Raw genomic sequence first — 20,032 nt, forward strand, 5'->3', positions numbered from 1 at the left:
TCGAATACTAATTTAATATCCATAATTGAAAAAGATTAGTAAAATCGAAAATGTATTTCAGCTTTGACTAAATTTTTTATTATATTATATTATTGATACGGTTTTCAAGTATTGATAGAGCTAGACATTTCACGTTTGACCCTACCACAATATTACACAATATCATTAATAAGATTTCTCTTAAAATCAAAACATAAGTTAAATTCATTATTTAAAGAAATTCAAAATTGTGGAAATGTCCTATTTCTTTAAGTTATTCAAAATTGGTTCTTTAAGTTATTGCATTTTATTTAAACACGTGTGGATTAGTTATTTATAATTAAATAATATAAATTTCAATATTATTATTGGCATTGTATCCAAGGTAAATCTTTCTCTTATATATAATCAAAGTTATTTGCCATCTTCTAGAAGCTTATTATAGCTTTTCATGAGTGATGGCAAAAAGAAAAATAATCCTAGAACGTGCAAGGATAGTAGTAGTATTGGAAAATTGAAAAAGGAAAATAAACAGTACTTCTAAATAAGCAGAAATAACTTGTGGATTAATTTATGCTAGTTTCAGTGTGAATTAAATAAGGTATAGTATAATCTTTGTTTCTTCTTTTGTCCTCCAAGAAACAAAGAGAATATACACACACACACACATAAGATTTAAGAATAATTTGTGATCCAATAATCCAGTATTTAATTTACTCCATTTCTAAGATATATATCCACTTATCCAGGCATTACACACACACACACACACACACACACACACATATATATATATATATATATATATATATATATTTATATATATATATATATATATATTTATGCAAGTACAAAAACCACTATGTATATTTCAAAGGGTGTATTTATGTGACTCGTAGCCAAAAATTAGTCCAAAGTTAGAGAAGAAAGTTGACAAACTTCATTTCATTATCAATTGCACTCACATATATAGCAATCTTCTATCAAACTGTAATAAAATATACAATGTTGAAGCATTTCACAATGAGAGTTTGAGCTCCAAATCTATCTCTTGTGAGCTACTTGAGTCTGAGTTCTGACTACTCATGTTCATATTGTTGGAACCCTAAATCAATCAAGACATAGTGAAATATATAATCAGAATTATGTATAAAATTTATTTGAATTTAATTCGATTTTGATGGTTATACCTGAGCAGGCAGTTCGAAGAAGGATCTAGTCATGTTGGGCTCAACAAAATGTTGAGTTTCATAGCCTTCATTGCTATGATGATTCCATCTTAGTTTAAGCCAAAACAAATTGATAATGAATCAGAAAATTGTTCATCGAACTATCCATTATTCCAATGTTTTGGAATATGACCAGTGTCGGAAAACCATGAAATTTAGTCAACAGTATCTCGCAACATTAAAAACTAGTTGAAAATATCACGAAGTTTGACATTGCTATAGTTATCAAACAATGTTAAAGTTCATGGATTTTTCAGATTGATTGTTAAAATTGTGAGACAAACCGAACTTTGACAAAACTTCATGGTTTTGCAAGTAATTTGTCTTTTGGAATAAGATCACATTTACAATACATGAAAAAAAGAAGAAGAAGCAAGAATCTTCATGCAAATTACCTTGCTTCATTGGTGGGTTGGGAATCTCCATATGCATGATTTGCCCTATCTATAATTGGCAACCCCATCTGAAAATAGTAGCAAAAGCCATTGTATTAAAACAAAAAATATTGTTGTGATTCAGGATTAGTTTCCTCCTAATTAATTACTTCATCTCAACATGTAATATCACCAAAGCATATAGTTATAATTTTCAGTCCTATATTTTACAGAAATGAAATAGTTGAGATTTTTGAATTGTCGAGAGAAAAAACTTCTTGAATTCTTGATAGACAAAGCAACAATAAAGTTATCAAAGTGTGGACTAATCATCATGTCCATGGTTAAAACCTCAAAAGAAAATATGAATCTAATTAGGCCAAGGTTGACTACAAAATGAGGGATAAAATGTTTGTAACGTTAGATTTCTTCACAATTATCCGATGACGCCCATTGGCTCACTTTACAGTCTTCCAGACATACCTGAATTTGACTGAATTTCATGATTTTTCGAGCAATTAATTACCCATAAGAAATGCATACACTAATTTCAATTCATCTAAATCCTAGTTTAATTTGTAATCAAACTAATCTCACCATGACTCCATGGTGCCCCTGGTAGCCGTAAGCACCCAACGGAGACGACGACAACGGAACGACAACGACGACAAGTGTGTTGATTGCATCCTCACATCCTCATATACTTAGGAGATTCTTTGTTATGGTGAGTACATTGGTCCCCCAAAAAAATAGATTGGGAAGAGGATCGCATTATATTGTTTCCCAACTTTTGATTAAACAATCATACATCCAAGATTCTTCTAGAAGATTGATCAACCGTATTATACCTACCACAATGATTGTGGTGTCTTCTTCATTACTTGATTCTATTTTTGTGACTTTGGTACTTGTGGAAGATATTGAAGTACATATATAATCATATCTTAATTGTTCAAATGAGTTTATAAGTGATCTTAAAGTAGTATACAGTTTTTTATAGCATCGAAAACAAAATTTTTGAAGATTGTGGCAACTATGCCTCTCAAGCTCTAAAATGTTCCCACTTTTGAATGAAAAAAAAAAAGCATAAAGGCACCAAGCGTTTGAAGCTTTAAGATTTATGATGTGACTGTATAACTTTTTTTTTCTTCTATAAAATGCAATAACTTAAAGAACAAAGATCAAATAAGATTTGAAACAATCAAATATAGTATAGGATAGAAGATTATATCATTTAGTATTTCATAGTAATATATACTATTACTTTATTATTTCTATGTACTATTTTTAAATATAGGATAACGATGGTGAGTAAAATGAGGGCTACGAATAGAGTTGCGATCGGTTTTTAGAAAATAAGGAATCCAACATACGGCCCACAAAACTTTGTCGGCCCAATATGGTTTCAAGCCCTTATTAGGAATAACGGCCCAAAGAGATCCCCATACTGTTGAGGTCCAAATAGATGGTTGAGGTGATCCACTTGGTGATAATATTAGTACTACTATTTTTTTTCTTAATTCATTATAATCGTGAATCGTGCATATTTATTCTAGTTAAACTCTTTTCTATGAGTGAAAAATACGAAGATCATTAAAACTTTTGAAAAAATACGTATTCGAAATAAAATAAAACAACTACAATTTAAATAATTAGAGGGAAAGAGGGCTAAATATATTTTTTTTATCGTTTTCAATAGCAAATAAAGAGATTATTTTAATTAAAATTGATTTTTCAGATTTCTTTTAAATAAAATATTTTTCAAATTCTTTTATGGTCAGCACGATTACCACAAATACAACACGAGCTGCACTAATTAGTCGAGAAGGATGCGCCTTCATGAATTTACATGACAGTATGCAAGCACGGCGTGATCAGCCGTCCCATGTCCAATGTGCCGAGCATGCATCGCGTGCCTCAACTTTTTCTTGTACAAGTAAAAATGAAATTAGAAACAAGAATGAAGGGAAAATAATAGAAAAAATAAAAAATAAAAAATAAAAATAAAAAATAAAAACAGTATGGTTAAGATGATAAAAAAAAATTGAAGATAAGGATTTTAAGCCTCACCTTTCGTCTCCAGTTTCCATCTTCACAGCATCATAACAACAGTGTGGAGCCACTGATTTTGCCTTCAGTTCAATTTCAAGGGCTTAATTCGCCAAAGCCCTTTTGCATTTGGGTAATTCTCTTACTATCACTCTACTATGCCGTCAATTGTCGTTTCACTTCATTGATTATGTGTTCCTGATTCTATGATTATCATTGCTCAGGGACAATTTTCGTTTTTCTCAAGCTCGAACTACTGCATATGAGTTCCAGATTTTGGGGACCGTTATTCTTATCTGTTTTCATCAACTTGAATTTTAATTTGTGTTCTTGTTTGACTTCTTTGAGTTTAGTGGAAGGATTATTGTGTTTAGGGTTAATTTTGATAGGAAAAGAGGGGAAATGGTTGTAGGTGGAGCTACACAATGTGGAGTATAGAGTAACATGTTCTAACTTCTATTAGTTTCTAAAATCAATATCATGTTTCAATCATTCAATGCAGAAATTAGAGGCTTTCCTTCTGAATGTTTATGATTGCTTCGGGATTATTGTGTTTAAGGTTTATTTATATAGGAAAAGAGGGGAAATGATTGCAGGTGGTGAAGCCACTCAATGTTGAACACGGTAGCAATATTCTAGTTTCTCAAAGCTATTTCAGGTTCGAATGTAGAAAGTAGAGGCTTTCCTTATGCTAATACACATCTTTGCATATGAATGTTACTTGCTATTGATATGTGTGTATCTGATTGCATCTGGATTGATATCTGTGCTGGTGATTCATCTGTCTGCCGATTTTTAATCAACGGTCGAGATAGTGTATCGGTCTTTTATGCTCTACTTCTGGTGTGCCAGGTGATGAATTTGGAGAATGAGTGTTTTTACTGGTGATCTCTCCCTCGTGCACTGCAAAATGGCTTCTTTAACGCCGAGCTCCACAAACATTTCACTCACTCAAGCTGTTGCTTTCACAACAAAGAAAAGCAACATCTTGTCTAGACGCACCATCTTGCGGAATGTCAACAAACACGCGTTGCCTCTCTCAACATCGATCAGATTATTTCCCCAGTTTCATATTGGGTGTGTTCTTAAGCCCAAGCAGAAGACTCTCGCGGTATATGCTTCTGGTACAGATGTTGCTGTGGAGGAAGCAGATGTGTCTTCAGAAACTACTGGGGAGTCATCTGTTGTACCTGAACCGAGTCCTGTTAAGTCTCAACGTTCGAGGCCTGCTAGAAAGAGTGAAATGCCGCCTGTGAAGAATGAGGAGCTTATTGTAGGAGCAACTTTTCCTGGAAAAGTTAGATCAATCCAGCCATTTGGTGCTTTCGTTGATTTTGGCGCTTTTACTGATGGGCTCATTCATGTCTCTCAATTAAGTGATAGCTATGTGAAGGATGTTGCTAGCGTAGTTTCTGTTGGGCAGGAGGTGACAGTGAGATTAGTAGAGGCGAACTTGGAAACAGGCCGAATATCCTTGAGCATGCGTGCAGATAACTCCAGCAGATCTCAACAGCAAAGAGAATCTCCAGGTGGCAGCGATAAATCCAGACCTCCCAGACGGACTGGCCAAAATTCCGATCAGAGAAGAGAAGATCCAAAGAAGTTCTCAAAGTTCGTCAAAGGCCAAGATCTGGAGGGAACCGTAAAAAATCTAACTAGATCTGGTGCTTTTATTTCTCTTCCTGAGGGTGAGGAAGGATTTCTTCCTCAGTCTGAGGAAAACGACGGGGGGTTTGGGACCATTATGGGTGTCACTTCGTTGGAAATAGGGCAAGAAGTCAGTGTCCGGGTTTTGCGTCTTTCTAGAGGGAAGGTAACATTAACCATGAAAAAGGATGAAGATGTTAAGGAGGTGGATTCTAAGCTCCAGGGTACGATGCATACAGCGACTAACCCTTTTGTCCTAGCTTTCCGTAGCAATGAAGCCATTGCTTCCTTTTTAGACGAAAGGGAAAGTGAGAAGCAACAAGTTGAGGAAAAAGAAGAAATTGCAAAGGGTACAGATGATGTTACTGACAAAGAAACACCAAACACAGCTGATGATATAAAAGCAGAAGTCGAAGAGAAAAGTGAAGAAACAGACAGCTCCTCCGCCACGGACGATAGTGAAGTTACTGCAGCTATCGATCCTGAGGAAGCTGAGGAAATTACAAAGGATACAGATGATGTTACTGACGAAGAAACACCAAACACAGCTGATAATATCAAAGCAGAAGTCGAAGAGAAAAGTGAAGAAATAGACAGCTCCTCTGCCACAGAAGATAATGAAGTTACTGCAGCCATCGATCCTGAGGAAATTGCAAAGGATGCAGATGATGGAAGTTCATACACTGAAGACCAAGTAACGGATGAACTCTCTCAAACTGAGACTAAAGAGGACAACGATGGTGAGGTATCTGGAGAAGAATCTGTTATTTCTTCCCAGATTGTTGAAGAAACTAAACAGAGTATGGTTGATGATGAAACTATTAAAGATGAGTTAGCTGATACGGAACCGCAATTATCCGGTGAATTAACTAATCAGACTACAGCTGATGTTACTGACGAAGAAACACCAAACGCAGCTGATGATATAAAAGCAGAAGTCGAAGAGAAAAGTGAAGAAACAGACAGCTCTTCTGTCACACAAGATAATGAAGTTACTGCTGCCATCGATTCTGTGGGAAGTGACGGCTCAAGTGTGGAAACTGAGTCCGGGGAACTTGAAGCCAAACCTGCAGGTATGTAGTCAACTCCTTACATACTTTGGATAAAATGGACTGGAAATGTTTTCCATCTCAATGCTAAGTTTAAATTGTTATTTTTTTCGTGCAGAAAGTCCTGTCACCATCAGTGACAATCTTGGAGCCGATATAGCTGTGAACGGTGTAGAAAACCAAACTTCTGGTGATTCTCAGCCAAATGGAGATGCCTCAAGTTCAAGTGAACAGAGTAGTAATGATTCTCCTAAAGAAGCCACAGTAAAAGGTCAGGTTTTCTTCCTTTTTTTAGTTATTCTTGTATATATAACATGTCGCCAAATCATTCTTCTTGTATATCATGGTCGTCTTTCAGTGAATTTCTTGCTAGTTCGATCTAATAATTTATCTTCTTATGCTGCAATGCAGCTGCTGTACCACCAGCTCTGGTGAAGCAGTTGCGGGAGGAAACAGGCGCAGGAATGATGGACTGCAAAAGAGCTCTTTCTGAGGCCGGAGGAGACATTGAAAAGGCCTACGAGTACCTCCGCAAGAAAGGTTTAGCTAGTGCTGATAAGAAATCCAGTAGGGCCACGGCTGAGGGAAGATTCGGTTCATACATCCACGATAGCAGGATCGGTGTCCTGATAGAGGTGAACTGTGAGACGGATTTTGTTGCTCGAGGCGACATTTTCAAAGAACTAGTTGAGGACTTGGCCATGCAAGTCGCTGCATGCCCTCAAGTACAGTATCTTAGCCCCGAAGATGTGTCACAAGAGTTTGTTGATAAGGAGAAAGAGATAGAAATGCAGAAGGAAGATCTGCTGTCGAAGCCAGAGCAGATTAGGTCCAAGATTGTCGAGGGGCGAATAAAGAAGAGGTTGGAAGAGCTTGCGTTACTGGAGCAGCCGTTTATTAAGGATGACAAGGTAGTGGTGAAGGACTGGGTGAAGCAGACCATTGCAACGATCGGAGAGAATATAAAAGTCAAGAGGTTCACCCGCTACAACCTCGGAGAAGGTTTAGAAAAGAAAAGCCAAGACTTTGCTGCAGAGGTTGCTGCCCAGACTGCAGCTAAACCAGTTTCAACTTCTACAAACCCGGAGCCTGCTGCTACTGAGACGAAAGAAACTGTACAGGAGTAAGTATATGATCTTGCTGCATATTTATTGTTAGTCATGATAACATTGTTAGGTATTCATGTCATCATCTAATCTTTCAAATTTTACAAGTTTGAAATCCACGACTACTTGGTTCAATTCCAAATGATCTTGCTGTGTTTTTTTAGGCCTCCAAAGGCTGCAGTTTCAGCCTCGCTGGTTAAACAATTACGTGAGGAAACTGGAGCTGGAATGATGGACTGCAAAAAAGCTCTCTCGGAAACGGGGGGAGACCTTGAGAAGGCGCACGAGTACCTGAGGAAGAAGGGCCTTGCAGCAGCCGACAAAAAGTCAAGCCGGATTGCTGCTGAAGGCAGAATCGGATCCTACATTCATGACTCCCGCATTGGAGTTCTGATTGAAGTGAACTGTGAAACTGACTTTGTGGGCAGGAGTGAAAGCTTCAAAGAATTGGTCGAAGATCTGGCGATGCAAGTTGCAGCCTGCCCGCAGGTGCAGTACGTGTCAGTTGAGGACGTCCCTGAAAGCATTGTCGCCAAAGAGAAGGAGCTGGAGATGCAGAGAGAAGATCTTCAGTCCAAGCCCGAGAGCATCCGAGAGAAGATTGTCGATGGAAGGATCGCGAAGAGGCTCGGAGAGCTGGCTCTTCTCGAGCAGGCCTACATTAAGAATGACACGATGCTCGTGAAGGACTTGGTGAAGCAAACCGTTGCTACGCTCGGGGAGAACATCAAAGTCAGGCGGTTTGCCCGTTTCACTCTTGGGGAGACGCGTGATGCAGTAGTCGAAGAGCAGGCATGAGATGCGGGGGAGAAAAGGCACCGGATTAACAGAGCGTGGTTGAGTTCTCTCAGTAGAGCTACCTATCCCTACACTGCAGGTATTGGGCATACTTGATTATTTTTGTTTAAATTTGAGAGGGAGAAGGGATTTTGCCTAGAATTTTCGTTGTGAAAGTACAAAATTTTGTAGATAATTTATTTGGAAGAAATACATACTCCTATTGTTTAATGTTCTGTAACACTTATCAAATTTTAGTACTTCAACATGAATCTATGTGTTTAGTACTAATCGAGTAGTTATAGGAAGGTTTATTTATTGATGTTCAAATTTTTAGATGATTATTTGTCTTATAATTATTAAATATTTAAAGAATATCTTTTGAATATAATACTCATAATACATAAAGATAATTTAAATTGTGGTTAATAATTAACTGAAGGTTGCAACACATGACATATCCCACCTACTCTGAACTAAAAAATGGATATCATCATAAGCAGTCAATCTCATGAAATTTAATTGGACTGACTGCCTGTGATGTCACATCATTAATTTTACCTAGGTTCATGTTAATCAATATTACAATGATTAATTATTAAAAGTTCCCAGCAAATGATGGAGCCCAATAATCAGCTCCATTCTCACTCCCAAAATCAACTGTGCATGATAATGGAACCAAGCACAGACCTCTACTCTTCAAATCCTTCTTCACCTCTTCTTCACATTCCTAATTAACACCACGCAATTTAAATTAATAAAAAGCCCTTGCTAATCAGAAAATATTGTATTGGTATATATTACTAATATATGTATACCTCTTCAGAAACAGCTTTCCTTTTCCTCTGGCTCTCATTCAGAAGCTGTGGATATCATAAAAAGGATAAAATTAATGGTTACAAATATTTTTTTTTATATATTGCGGAAAAAGATTAAATTAAAAAAAATGTAGGCAGTAAATAATTATATAAGGTACCTGGCCAGGGTCCTCAGGGAAAAGACAACTTCCACTCTCCCTTTTAACCTGGAATTATAACTTATTAGCCTTACTTAGTTAATTTCCAATTAATTATGGGTATAACTAATTATTTGTATGTATAGCCAAATGAGAACCACATTTAAAATAATACTAAGAACCAATAATATACCAACTGGATTCATTAATCTAAATAGAAAAGGTTTTCATTTTTAAAAACTAATATTACTATGTAAATTAAGGAAAACTATTAATATGATATAGTAGTAATGCTTATACAAATATTATACTAGGAAAGATTTTTGAAATATACAAGATTGTCAAATTTTGCATCTAAATATGAAAAGACTTACATTTTGTGAGTGGGTGGCCAAGTACGGAATGCTTAATGCCTGCATATTTCAAGGGAGAATAAAGTGATATTTTTTCTTGGAAAACATTTACCAAATTTCATGAAATTAAGAGCATGGAAACATCACCTCAATTTGACGTTGAAGGAATCTAATGTATCCAATTGCTTCCAGCAACACAGAAGCTGTGTCAGTCTGCAACACGATTTACAAATTTACATACAAAATTCACAAATTATCTCTCTCCATATATATACAAAAATTTATGTGAATTTCATAAAGTTATTAGACATATGTGAATATTTGTTGCAAATAAATGGTTCTTTCGGTTGAATTTTAATGTACCAAAATTTGACCATTTTTTCCAGCAATTTATTTGCCCATATTTATATGATATAAAGAAATGAATGGTTTTCATAATGTAATTAGTATTACTATTCATAAGAGTGATACATTGTCACTTTGCACCTAATGAACTTAAGAGGATTCAAAAATCTATTGAATGATCCTTCTATCATTAGAAACAATCTATTATATCATGAATAATTAGATACAATATTTCAATAATTTTTCAATTTAGTCCAGAGAATTTATTTACCTTGCCGAATGGGGACACTAGTTGGTGAAGGGCTGTAATCCTGTCCCCCAGTTTTTCTTTCCTCACCTATTTCAAAAAAATAGAAATAAATCAACATCTCAATTTAGAAAAAGGCAACAATACAATTAATATAAAGTTATAGAATTAATAATATTTCACCATCACATTCAAAAATATTTCTTTTTCTGTGTGGGACTATATGCTTAATACAAGCAATGGGAATATGCATATATGGAGAAACGACAACCAAAAAATGACAACTTTATTATTCCATTAAATCGAAAAGTTTATCAAAAAACAAAAGCTACCAACAAAAATAAAATTAAACAGGGTGCCTCAAATTAAAATTGATTAATTGATTTTGAGTTACCTTGATGCCAGACTGAGCTGAAGTTGTTGGATTCATCTTCGATTTCTTGGTAGCACCCTTCATCAAAATCTAAATTAGTTTCAATAGAACATTAAAAATCCAACTTTTAACTAATTTCATACTTTTACAAGTAGATCTATAATTTTGTCACAAAATTATTGCCCGAACCATGGGGCGGACACAGTAAAAAAACTAAGAAACATAGAGTTTTACCACTGTCAATATTATTTCCTGCGTTCGCCAATAACTCTAACTATAATATTTTGATTTTTGAACAAGGTTTATCCGGTGCACATCTAACCTCGGATGATTTGTTAGAGAAACCGGGCATGTTAGGACACATGCTCGAAGATTTTGCCGTCGTGGATTCAAGATTTCCGGAGGCGTATGCGTAGCTCGCAGCCGGGTCAATCCCATCTACCTTATCCTCTTCTCCACCAAACCCTCTACACATTTAATCAAATCAAAATAATTCATCATGTCACTATATAAATAACCTAATTTTTCACAAGGGTTTTGAATAAAAATACTAAAATTGTATAAATCAACAACAAATGAATATGAAATATTGGATCAATCTTCATCCATGCATCAAAGAGAGAGAGAGAGGGATTACAAGACTAGTTGGCTCCATGACTGTGGAAATTCCTGAGAGGGAAGCCACGGCGGGAGCGGAGCAGTTAGCGGCGGCGCAGTGTGATTTTGCAACCCGCGGGCGGCCATTTGCTGCAGCGGAAGAATCCCTTCATTCATATCTCTTTCACTCTAACTAAAGAGAAGCGAAAGTAAAAAAAAATGAATTGAATCTTTCTCTGATCCCAAAGATTTAAATGAGTTTGCACTCTCCTCTCCAATTCGTCTATTTTACTTTCTCTATCGGCCTTTTATTTTTGTCTTTTAACTTTCACTTTATCCCATTTTTTTCTTCTTCTTTCGAGCTCTTGACAATAGCCGTTGTACAGACTTTTTTAGCTTCTTCTCTCTACTTGATTAAGTATAAGCCAAATCCAGAGAGAGAGAAAAAGGAGAGAGAGAGCTTGTGGTAAATTTTGATCTCGTAGTGCAAAAGTTGTTACAACTGTAGAACAGTAAAATATAGATATAAGCGGAAAAGTAAATAGACATAGTAGAGAAAGTAGTAGTGTATTTGGTGTATTTTATTACTCAACACATGCCACATATATATAGTATAAAATACTAAGCTACGCTATGTCACATCACCGATGTGGGACATAATACTAATATTCTTAACACTCCCCCTCAAGCTGGAACATCTATATTGTCCAGCTTGGTACAAAGTTCTCAAAAATGTTTTTCCTCAAACATCGGCAGCAATAGTAGTAGCCGAAACTATAGGGCAGTAGTAGTTGCAGCTGTTGCATAAGTAGAGCTGCAAGGTAGAGTAGTAGTAGCTGTAGCAGAGTAGCAGCTATAGGGCAGAAGTAGCAGATGCAGAGCAGTAGTAGCAAAGTAGCAGATGCATGGTAGTTAGTATCAGCTGTAGCAGAGTAGCAGGAGTAGCACCTGTATGGCAGTTGTAGCAACTGTAGCAGAAGTAGCAGATGCAGGGCAGTGACAGTTGTAGCAGAGTAGCAACTGTAGAGCAGAAGTAGTAGATGCAGGGTAGTAGTGACAGTTGTAGCAGAGTAGCTGTAGAGGTGTAGAGGAGTAGAATAATAGAACACTCATAATTTCAGGTAGAGTAGATCAGAGTAGGAACGGGGAGTAGAATAATAGAACACTCATAATTTCGGGTAGAGTAGATCAGAGTAGGAACGGAAGAGCAGGCAGTGGCAGAAACCCTAATTTCATTTTTTTTTGTGGAAACCCTAATTTTCTAGAGATGGATTCGAATCCGCTCTGATACCATGTAGAACAGTAAAATATAGATATAAGCGGAAAAGTAAATAGACATAGTAGAGAAAGTAGTAATGTATTTGGTGTATTTTATTACTCAACACATGCCACATATATATAGTACAAAACACTAAGCTAGGCTATGTCACATCACCGATGTGGGACAGAATACTAATATTCTTAACAACAACTTATATTCAACAAAAAAATATGAAATACTAATAAGTCTAAAAAGAAGTGAATCAGTCCACAATCACAAGGGGTTCAAGCGAAGCCCCGAGCCATAGATTGAACTCCATATGTTGCTTATAGATAGTACTTTTCTCATTGTAAGCTATACGGTACTCCATGTTTATTCTACTATATTTGTGATCACTTGTGGTGATACATGCCCTAGTTGGAATGTGAATCCGAAAATGAAGTGAATCAAACGACGATTATGGGATTAAGGAACTAAGCCCTGAGCCACATGTATTTTAGGTCTAATACGAGTCTTAGTCTTACTAGAATTATGGCTCAATCGGTATATTGCCTATATTTAGTTATCCTTTTAATTACTGTTCGATATATTAAAAAATAAAGTGAAATTTCTGATTTAACATCGCCCCAAACGTAGATACGATTCATGTGTTTATTATTAATATTTGTGATTATTTGAGTTTATTTCTCATGCTCCCTTAACAATAATTATTAATTTATGATGGAGAATATTGAGATGAATAATAAAATAAAAATGTAAGATGTAAAATGTTTTGAAAAGCTTTATCTTAGTAACCTTGCTTTTTGGCCCCTCCTTTTATTATGGGTATCCTTTTATGTATTCTTTCTTCCTTTAATGTCCTTTTCTCTTTACTTTAGCCTTTTCTCTTTATTTTTGGGGAAATTGTGAAACATATTTTGGTAAACATAAAATATCTTGATATATACATACATGACTTTATTGCACTTCACTTGTGGAATATTGATGTGTATATATGATCAATGATAGTTGTAGTGTATTAAACTACCACGTAATTAGATTCATAGTACTTTTATGTTCATACACAATTATTTGCACATATCAATAAATGTGGTAGCATATTACCATGACATAATTGGCTGAAAAGCTATACATAGCTAGTGTTTATTTCACAATTTGAAAATTGTTCGACATTGTACCATTATAGGATGCATAGTCAATGCGATTACTTCATGTCTGTCTGCTATTAGGAGTCCACTTTTTTCAAGATTTAATTTATAAGTTAAAAAAATTACTGGAATGTGTATCTTTTAGGATGTAGTAGTTGATTATGAATTAGGTGTGTCAAAACTCAGATCTAGACTTAAGGTTGGAATAGTTTAGCCTTAGTTAAAGACTAAAGAAATTAGAAACCATACATATACAGATAAGTGACATAATAAAATGATGACGTTGTTGTCAAAAGGAATATTTGTTGTTTGGCATTGGGATTAAACATAAATTTAAACGTATTTAGATACCTACTATTTTGTCTATAGTCCATAACTCCAAAATAATTTGTTGTTAATTTCATAATTTGTTTAATCAATTCATCAGATTGAAGTATTTTATTTAGGCCCATGTAACTTCCTAACCTTTATTTAAGATTTGGCAGCGTATTAATTTAGTCATTTCAAAAATAGATCTTATTGATAATGAACTTTAAAAATTGGGGAATTTTTTACTTTTGGTACCGTATGTATCATCCCATTTGATAAATATATACAGGATTGTGGCTAAGTTGCACAAAACTAGAGAAAAATATTTTTTTTTATTTTATTTCTACTACTCTATGTATCTCAGTCATTTTTTCAACTCAAATTACCCGTTTTGATACCACAATAGAAGCTCATGCATAGGGTTTTACCTTAAATTATATGAAGATGAATATTTATTTATTTCATTTACTAACAAACTAAATAGCCTATATAAAATACTAATTTGGCTTTTTAACTTGAAAAAATGAAGTTGCAATAGACAAAGACAAACTGGCTAGGACGGCACTACACAAATTTCAAGCGATTAAATAATTTAGGGCTTAATTTGGAATCCCAAGACATCACAAGCATGAAGCATACATCAAAGCTTTTTTTTTTTTTTTTCTTATGATCACCATTAATTTAATTAATATTATGTCATCCACAAAAATTAACTTAAATTAACCTCTAATCTTATCATCTATCCTCATGTAATGACAAAAAAATTATTCTTTCTAGATGCCTACCAATATTCACGTGCAAAGAAGATTTCTTATATAATTAATATAGAACATCACAAGAATGTTTTCACGATTAATTTACAATAATTACGCCTGTCTTCGCCAAAATTTAATAGTATTATTTTGGTATCTAAAATCTAAATCCAACCAACCGCAGCTTATTATATTAAGGACGAAATTGATGTTACCTTCATTGAATAGTTTTAAGCTAACTACAAATAACGGAATTGTTTATTTAATTATTTTATTTTTAAACCTAACTTCTGTTATGGTTTTAATTGAACCGTCATAAACTATGATTTATAAAAATCATTATCTTAATATAAATGAAAATCTGAGAATATATGGTTACTCTTTGTAGATTTTGATTTTGCAAAATAAAATAGTAAATGGTGGTTTTTGTTTTTCAATCTCTAAATATTCTTTGTAGAAAAAATGATGAAAAAGAATTTAACAGTCTTAATCTCAATTCGATTGGTGGAGATGGTAAATATGTAAAATTATTTTTAAAATAATAAAATTGTATCATTATTTTTATAAATATTTACTAAAATAATATTGACAAATCATATAACTTCTTAATTTTATTGCATTTTTAATATAATAAACACTCCCCCATACGCACCTTAAAATTATGAAAAGGCACCATACAATGAAATTGAAATCAAGATTTCGAGATCTTTGTTCACACTTTTGACGTATTAATTCGATTTAATTATTCCCAACATTCTCTGACTATCCAATATTTAATTACTAACAGCAAACAGCCCTCAAAACTATAAAGAATTTATTAAATTAATAAAAAATGATAATGTATGAGCTTCTGCCAAAATCTTTGTCGGATGGCTTCTTGTCTTTATACAACCCACATGTTTTATATTCCTTCTTTCTTTTCCTATATATCATTTTTTACAAAATAATTATACATGCCTCTCTCATCCTTATTTTTAATCCCATGGCAAAGACCCAACCTTTTTGTTGCTTGTCATTTTTCTCTGTATATATTCCCCACATGTTAATCATATTTCCATTTTTCGTATATATGAATTAAGTTGGTGTTATCATTATTGAGGTTTTGCAAATATTTTCTCTTGGATTTGTTAGGCGTTATGTTGAATTTGAACCGTTTGAAGAGTCTATTATTGATATCCATAAATGACGACGACATGCAAGCGCTTTCGTTTTTTATATCTTGCTAATAATGGATACTTTTTTAAGAAAAAGTCAATAATTGTGTGGACAAAATTTATTAGGTATTTGGTGTTAATTTTTACCATATGTTAGTGTAAGTGTGTTTAAAATAAAATAATGTAAATAGTTGTGAATTTTGAATTTATAATAAATTTATATTATGAACTCACCCCACATTGACCATATGAGTGTTGACTTAAACCCTCAGTTTTTTGGCTAGGGGGGAAGGAAGGAGGAGTTGTATAAGAGGCTACATAAAATTTATTTGATATGAATATTTTAAATTTCGAAACAGTAATTTTTCTATAATACTTTATGGGTGTTTCCACACAACGTTTCACACTATGCTAAAAACGACCCATTTTACAAAACGTTGATGTTATCATTTTTAGCTATTTCAAATTGGCTTAAGCCCATCGGAATGATCTGCCTCGTCAAATATAACAAGTAATTCAAGTAGTCCTAATATTTTAATAAAGAGCACTAAAATATATCGAGCAACACAACTTAATTGTATTAAATTATATCAAATTAAACAAATTATTATGGTACTTAACTGATTATTATTGTAATTAAGATATAATTTTATAAGTAGACCATCTACACACATTGAATTTGTAGAACGACAAGATATACTAGTTCATGTCAAATATCGATACTAAATTAAGTACTTATAATAATTGAAATTTTAAATTTATAAAAAAATAAATTAAAATCTTGAATGATAAAATAAATAAATTAAAATTTAATAACTAATTTAGTGTCAATTCAGAGGGACAAAAGACTCCAAAATAGGTGGATAGATTTTGGGGCACAACATATGCCAACGATCAATTCAATTCATCAATATTCAACATTTTTTACTTGTCACTTAATTCCTCGGCGAAACACCACTTTCCACCGTATCTTAATATCCACGATCATAGTATCTCTTATTTATCTCATTCTTGTTATTATGTAAAGTAGTACTAATAAATTTTAAAATTTAGTTAATTTTATTAATTTATTAAATTCTCAATGATAATTAATTTAATTAAAGAGAAAGGGAGAACCAAAAAAGAATAAAAAGTCAAAAGGAAAATGTGAAAACAATGTTAGGGTTGAAAACAAGCAATTGGACAAGCAACTGGACAAGTAATAGCTCAGTCATAGCTCAGCCACATCATCAGCACTAAAAACAAATAATTAAACAATCACACAAAATACGGAATTAAATTTACGACACATATACGGGAAAATTCAATAATAATATTAAAATTTTAAAAAGTACATTAATTAAAAAAAGTCAAATAAAAAAATTACATTACTTTAAAAAAACTCCTAATCCACGCACGAGCCCCCCGCCTCCGCCGCCGCCTCACTCCTCGTCGCCGTCGCCGTCGTCGCCGCTATCCGGGACCCCCAAATCTGCGGCATCTGAGGGTCAGAGCCCCCCACCTGTGTCGCGCCGGGATTCATATCCTCTCGCATACTCACGAGCACGGTGTGAAAAAAACTCTTCTCCTCGGGGTTAGTTGCATTCTTCCATTGATCTATGATCTTGATCATCTGAGCCCACGCTTGTTGACACGCCAAGAAGATGAGGTCGGCTGTCGAGCTGCCACCAGGGGGGATGCCGGCTGGACCTCCTGGGACCTCTGGCGCTCGCGTTGAGCCCGCCTTTGACCAACCGGGCGAGTGCGGCGAGTAAACGCGGGAGGGGACGGGGTCTCCTGAGCATCTTCGGGGAGGTCGTGGGAACCGCCGCTGCTACCGCCGGCGTAATCACCTGAATAGTTCAGGCGCCGCTTCTTCGGCTAGCCCGCATCGACACCTGCCCGAAACTTCTCGGAATCCATTAGCACCTCGTAGCAGTTCCAGTAGGTGAAGTCCTTGTAAAGCCCGGGCACGGGGAACCTTTCTCCGCCTCCCTCCTGCAGTCCTCGTCAGTTTGGCCCCTGGACTTCATTCGGAGGGCGGTGGTGTACAACCCTGAAAATCGGAAGACCCCAGACCGGATTCGGTCCCACGCCTTCCGGCACTCCTTCCCGCTGCGTATCCTCCCTTTCGGGCAAAATGCCTTGTAGGCTGCTGTTATTTTAGCCCACAAGTTGAGGATCCTCTGATTGTTCGAGCCGAGGGGGTCATCGCAAACACTCACCCACGCCTTGGACAGCTCGACTTTCTCCGCATCCGTCCACTTCCACCGTGGCTGGCTGTCGTCACCAGCCGGCTACGAAGACTCGCCGACCACCCTCTTCCCCTTCTTCTTCTTGGTCGTGCCCCGACCCCGCCCTACTCCTCCCATTTGAACGGGAGTGTCCGCATCCCCGAGATCTATCCCCAACTCCTCTAAGGAGAAAGTATCACACCCAGTGAACTGCGTCTCCGCTGGGGTCGATGTGTGCGAAGCAGCAGTAGCAAAATCAAGACTGGGACGATAGACGTTGTCCCCCCCCCAGCGTCCCCTGCATCCCCGGGTACCCCGGCGTCCCCTGCATCCCTGGGTAGCCCGACGTCATCTGCATCCCGGGTGCCCACCCCGGCATCATCAGCATCCCGGGATGCATCCCCGGTACCCCCTGCCCGCCCAGAACCGCCGACCCTCCCTGCATCGCCGGACCCCCCCCCCCCCCCCCCCCCCCCGCATCCCCTGCCATCCCGGCATACCACCCCCGGATGCCATCCCGGGCATCATCTGCTGCCAAGGGTATATGTTGTTGTAGTACCCGGGCATCTGACCCCATCCACCTCCCACGGGGACCGTGGGAGTTTGAGACCCGCTCGTCCCTGGAGTAGGCTCGTTGTTGAGATCAATTTCTCGTTGTTGCTCTTGTACAGAAATTAAGATAGAGATAGTACTCGTTAAAATAAGTGGTGCGAATGAAAATGGAGTTCAAATCGCGTATATATAGACTTTCGAAAATTTTAAAAAAAAAAACAAAAAACATAATTGCGCTCGTCGGTCGCTCGCCGATCGGGAGGCTGCAATAGGGGCGAGCTGATTGGGGAGCGCCCGGGAATCGGGGTGCGCTCACCGAAATTCTCGCCGATTTGGCGCTCGCCGGCTGCAATAGTTCGGCGAGCGGACCGGCGAGGGCCAAAAATCGACGAGCCGGTGCGCTCGCCTCTATTGCGGATGCTCTAAGGCTGGAAAGAATAAGCGTCCACTTTTACAAGACTAGCAATGTCTTTATGTAATAAATTCAACACATCTTTATATAGATATTGGTAAAATACATAAAGGCTTTTGGCCTTAGGTAAGTTTGTACTCCCTCTGTCCGTCCATGAAATTTTGTCACAATTTTACATTTTCGTCCGTCTCACAAAATTTGTCATATTTCACTTTTTACCATTTTTTGTAGTGGAACTCACATTCTACTAACTTATTCTCAGTCACATTCTTCTAACTTTTTCAACCCACTTTCCATTACATTTCTTAAATCTCGTGTCAAGTCAAACTGTGACAAAATTTGAGAAACGGAGGAAATAGCTTTCACGAGATATTGACGTGACTTGATGATACCATAACGCCCATACAAAGCAGTGGACTAAAACCTGAGAGTTGACACAACACACTTTTCCAGCCTAATCGTTCTCTTGGAGCATTCTTATCACACACAAATATATCTCCAACCAAGTTCTTTACAAATTTTGTCCATTTAGTTCTTGCAACCCCGTCAAATTTACTGGTGTCTAACCGGGTTGAAATGTTTCTACGGGCTAGAATAAAATCAATATATGCTTGCGGATTATACGTTAGTTCGAGAGCACTGACCGAAACGTAACTGATCTTGTAAAACCTTGACTCGACTTTGTTTTATTATTTAAGTTGAAATTTATCTTTAGTACTACTCTGATCATATTCATCGACTCTAACTAGAGTTGTCAACTGCGATATGCTTAGCCCAGCACAACCAGTCTCACCATTGAAATGGAGCAGGTCTGAGTTGGACTCATGGTTAAAACATGCTCCAATTTGGTCATTTTCAAACCCAAGCCCAAAGCCCAGGATTAGCAAAATTGAGACCCACAACTACTAATTTTATATTTTAATTAATTTTGTTATGCTTTTAATATGTTTTTAGGTATATTTATACTATATTTTTGTATTAATTTACATTCCCTCCGTCTAATAAAAATAGGGACTTTTGAGACGGGATGAGTGTTAACGCAAAAATAGTAAAGTATGAGAGAGATTAAAAAAAATGTAATTGAATTATTGTTAGTGGAGTATGTGGTCCATACATATCATAAAAGAAAAAAACTAACCAAAATGGAAGAT

General features: G+C 36.2%; 2 protein-coding genes across 4 annotated transcripts; one reads left to right on the forward strand and one right to left on the reverse strand.

The window, feature by feature from the left end:
* Nucleotides 1–3,636: 3,636 nt before the first annotated feature.
* Nucleotides 3,637–8,441, forward strand: LOC121800098 (polyprotein of EF-Ts, chloroplastic-like). Of its 2 annotated transcripts, XM_042199660.1 has the most exons (6): nucleotides 3,637–3,764; nucleotides 3,856–4,289; nucleotides 4,484–6,351; nucleotides 6,446–6,598; nucleotides 6,739–7,450; nucleotides 7,598–8,441. In XM_042199660.1, the coding sequence occupies exons 3-6, from the start codon at nucleotides 4,500–4,502 to the stop codon at nucleotides 8,229–8,231; spliced, it is 3,351 nt and encodes a 1,116-aa protein (XP_042055594.1). In that variant the 5' UTR covers nucleotides 3,637–3,764; nucleotides 3,856–4,289; nucleotides 4,484–4,499; the 3' UTR covers nucleotides 8,232–8,441. The 2 variants fall into 2 exon arrangements, with proteins under 2 accessions (XP_042055594.1, XP_042055595.1); XM_042199661.1 differs by lacking the exon at nucleotides 3,856–4,289.
* A 179-nt stretch (nucleotides 8,442–8,620) lies between these two features.
* Nucleotides 8,621–11,475, reverse strand: LOC121800099 (transcription factor bHLH68-like). Of its 2 annotated transcripts, none has more exons than XM_042199663.1 (9): nucleotides 11,121–11,475; nucleotides 10,806–10,950; nucleotides 10,505–10,573; nucleotides 10,135–10,200; nucleotides 9,666–9,731; nucleotides 9,540–9,578; nucleotides 9,187–9,234; nucleotides 9,029–9,073; nucleotides 8,621–8,940 (listed from the first exon to the last, which is right to left on the reverse strand). In XM_042199663.1, exons 1-9 carry the CDS (start codon nucleotides 11,255–11,257, stop codon nucleotides 8,809–8,811), a joined length of 747 nt encoding a protein of 248 aa, XP_042055597.1. In that variant the 5' UTR covers nucleotides 11,258–11,475; the 3' UTR covers nucleotides 8,621–8,808. The 2 variants fall into 2 exon arrangements, with proteins under 2 accessions (XP_042055597.1, XP_042055598.1); XM_042199664.1 differs by having other exon boundaries at nucleotides 10,505–10,561; nucleotides 11,121–11,473.
* Nucleotides 11,476–20,032: the final 8,557 nt, after the last annotated feature.

The sequence above is a fragment of the Salvia splendens genome, chromosome 4 (assembly GCF_004379255.2).
Source record: "Salvia splendens isolate huo1 chromosome 4, SspV2, whole genome shotgun sequence".
Classification (NCBI taxonomy): domain Eukaryota; kingdom Viridiplantae; phylum Streptophyta; class Magnoliopsida; order Lamiales; family Lamiaceae; genus Salvia; species Salvia splendens.

What these genes read in the sequence shown, in the direction of transcription:
- LOC121800098 (XM_042199660.1), top strand. Translation starts at nt 4,500, where the DNA reads ATGAGTGTTTTTACTGGTGATCTCTCCCTCGTGCACTGCAAAATGGCT. An exon ending in TAAAGAAGCCACAGTAAAAG is followed by an intron (nt 6,599 to 6,738) that starts GTCAGGTTTTCT and finishes GCTGCAATGCAG; the next exon opens with CTGCTGTACCACCAGCTCTG. An exon ending in ACGAAAGAAACTGTACAGGA is followed by an intron (nt 7,451 to 7,597) that starts GTAAGTATATGA and finishes GTGTTTTTTTAG; the next exon opens with GCCTCCAAAGGCTGCAGTTT.
- LOC121800099 (XM_042199663.1), bottom strand. Translation starts at nt 11,257, where the DNA reads ATGAATGAAGGGATTCTTCCGCTGCAGCAAATGGCCGCCCGCGGGTTG. An exon ending in TAGTGTCCCCATTCGGCAAG is followed by an intron (nt 9,732 to 10,134) that starts GTAAATAAATTC and finishes ATCGTGTTGCAG; the next exon opens with ACTGACACAGCTTCTGTGTT. An exon ending in TCCTTCAACGTCAAATTGAG is followed by an intron (nt 9,579 to 9,665) that starts GTGATGTTTCCA and finishes TGAAATATGCAG; the next exon opens with GCATTAAGCATTCCGTACTT.